Source organism: Limulus polyphemus, unplaced genomic scaffold, assembly GCF_000517525.1.
Source record: "Limulus polyphemus unplaced genomic scaffold, Limulus_polyphemus-2.1.2 Scaffold287, whole genome shotgun sequence".
NCBI lineage: Eukaryota > Metazoa > Arthropoda > Merostomata > Xiphosura > Limulidae > Limulus > Limulus polyphemus.
In genome coordinates, this window is record NW_013665897.1 from 529,789 (window position 1) to 531,740 (window position 1,952).

The 1,952-nt window shown below is 27.9% G+C and overlaps 1 protein-coding gene across 2 annotated transcripts in view; it reads right to left on the minus strand.

Moving 5' to 3' along the window:
- Window positions 1-643: 643 nt before the first annotated feature.
- The window catches only part of LOC106457056 (cytoplasmic dynein 1 light intermediate chain 2-like), a 41,475-nt gene continuing 40,166 nt past the window's right edge, over window positions 644-1,952 (minus strand). For both annotated transcript variants that reach the window (XM_022382873.1, XM_022382872.1), the window contains exon 12: window positions 644-1,023. In XM_022382873.1, the coding sequence (XP_022238581.1) occupies window positions 872-1,023 (152 nt within the window). In that variant the 3' untranslated portion in view covers window positions 644-871. The remainder of the gene's footprint in view (window positions 1,024-1,952) is intronic.

Consider the following 1,952-nt stretch of genomic DNA (forward strand, 5'->3'; position numbering starts at 1 on the left):
GCACAAACACTGAAATTACATTTTATTTCTGTCTTTGATAATTTTGACATGCTCAAATTGCGAAATGGTCATTTTAAGTAATCAATTGAATCCTGAGACTGAGCATAACAATTTACATATTGTAAGATAAGAACTTATGACTGAAAGCAAAGAAGAATATATATGTCATCTACACATTATCTCCCATATCCAGTGTTAATGAAACGTTTTAGCCAATTTCTGGGATCATCAGGCAAGCTAGGATACCAGAGACATAGTAGTGGTATTGGTGTTATTTATATCATTCATTGTATTAACAATAACTGTTATGATATGAACTAGATTATATAAGTGAAGCATAATTATTATCAAAATTATTTTTCATTTGCAAACCAGAATTAGGGTATTAATAATATATTATCATTCATTTATTTTAACATCATTTATTTATTTATTTCATTAATATTTTAACTTTATTATAATACAGAACATTTGTACTTTAAACAACTGGTTTAGGGTGCAAAAAAATAATTTATTAAAGTTCAGATCAGTTTTGTTTTCACTTTACACCCAGAAGAGAAAATACTTGTCTACAAAGTAAAAACAGTTAAGATCACCTACACTTTTGTTTTTAAGCATTTATTTTCAAAAGGTGAAGGAAAATAAAGTGTTTCAAAACATTTACAATGGAAGCCTACAGGAACCATTTGTTAATATATATATGTTGGCTGTAATACACCTTCATGATGATAGGTGAGAAAACATGTATATAACACACATTGGCCTGTTAAGAGCAATTCAAAAGTCACCATGCTTCGAAAATAAGGGGACTACTCCTTGATGATGATGATGATGATCTTCATTGGCACATTTTTCAGAACTAATTCAGAATTTACATCTGTGGTGATGAAGAAGGTCCTGTATCACCTGGGCTTGCATTCATCAAATTATCTATATTATTTGACTGGTTTGGAGCTAGAGGCTTTTTTAGTCTCATCATACGATCTAATTCTGCCACTGCATCATTCCTCACTGATACTTTCTCTGAAATATTTGAATGTCTTTAACATTAGGGTGGAAAATGTTTAACTAGTTAAATATTCAACTAATAAAATAATAATAAAGTTTCCAAATGCAAAAAAATTCAAATATAATTGAGAAAAAAAAAGCATACTGTTGGGTTTGACTAAATTAGCTTACTACAAGTAAAGATAAAAAATTATATTATAAATAAATAATTTTTTTTCACTTACAATTTAGAGAAACTTATTCATTTGGACTTCATTTAGTGACCAGTAAAATATCTTGAGGCAGCAAAGTATAAATGAAAATACACAATATGTATATATAACTAATATTAACTTTTCTTAATGAACATTTCTAAGTAATCAAGTTCTCAAATTAACCAAAAAGAAAGTCCATGAACATGATAGACACATGGAATCTGCTAAATACTCAGCTATGATTGTAAAGAAACAACAGAATTGTTCAAGAATGTTTCCAGTAATAAGTCAAGTGAAAGGTATAGCTGGTAAATATGTGAATTTCACGACTGATTAATCATTGAGCTCCTTAATTGATTTCATTCAACCAATAAATTACACAGGTCTGTGAATTTAAACTTCATAAAAGTTGTTTTGGATTTTCCATAATTCAGCTATGCAGATTTAAAAAATAATATATTTTTTTTTATCATGTAAGGATTTTTTACAAATTGGGAAGAAAAAAACTCTTACTTGGATGAAATTATTATTTCATTTATCACAATGAACATTTTTTATTATTATATTTGTTAACAAAAATACAAACAAACTACAGAAAAGGGAAGAACACTGATGTCAAATAAATGTGCATCCTCATTCATCCTGATTTTTTTGTGTGAAATCTACATCTTTTAGTCTCAAAACTACTTGTTGTGGTTTTTCTTTTATGTATTGCATTATGACATTTTGTGAAAAATATGTACGTGATGG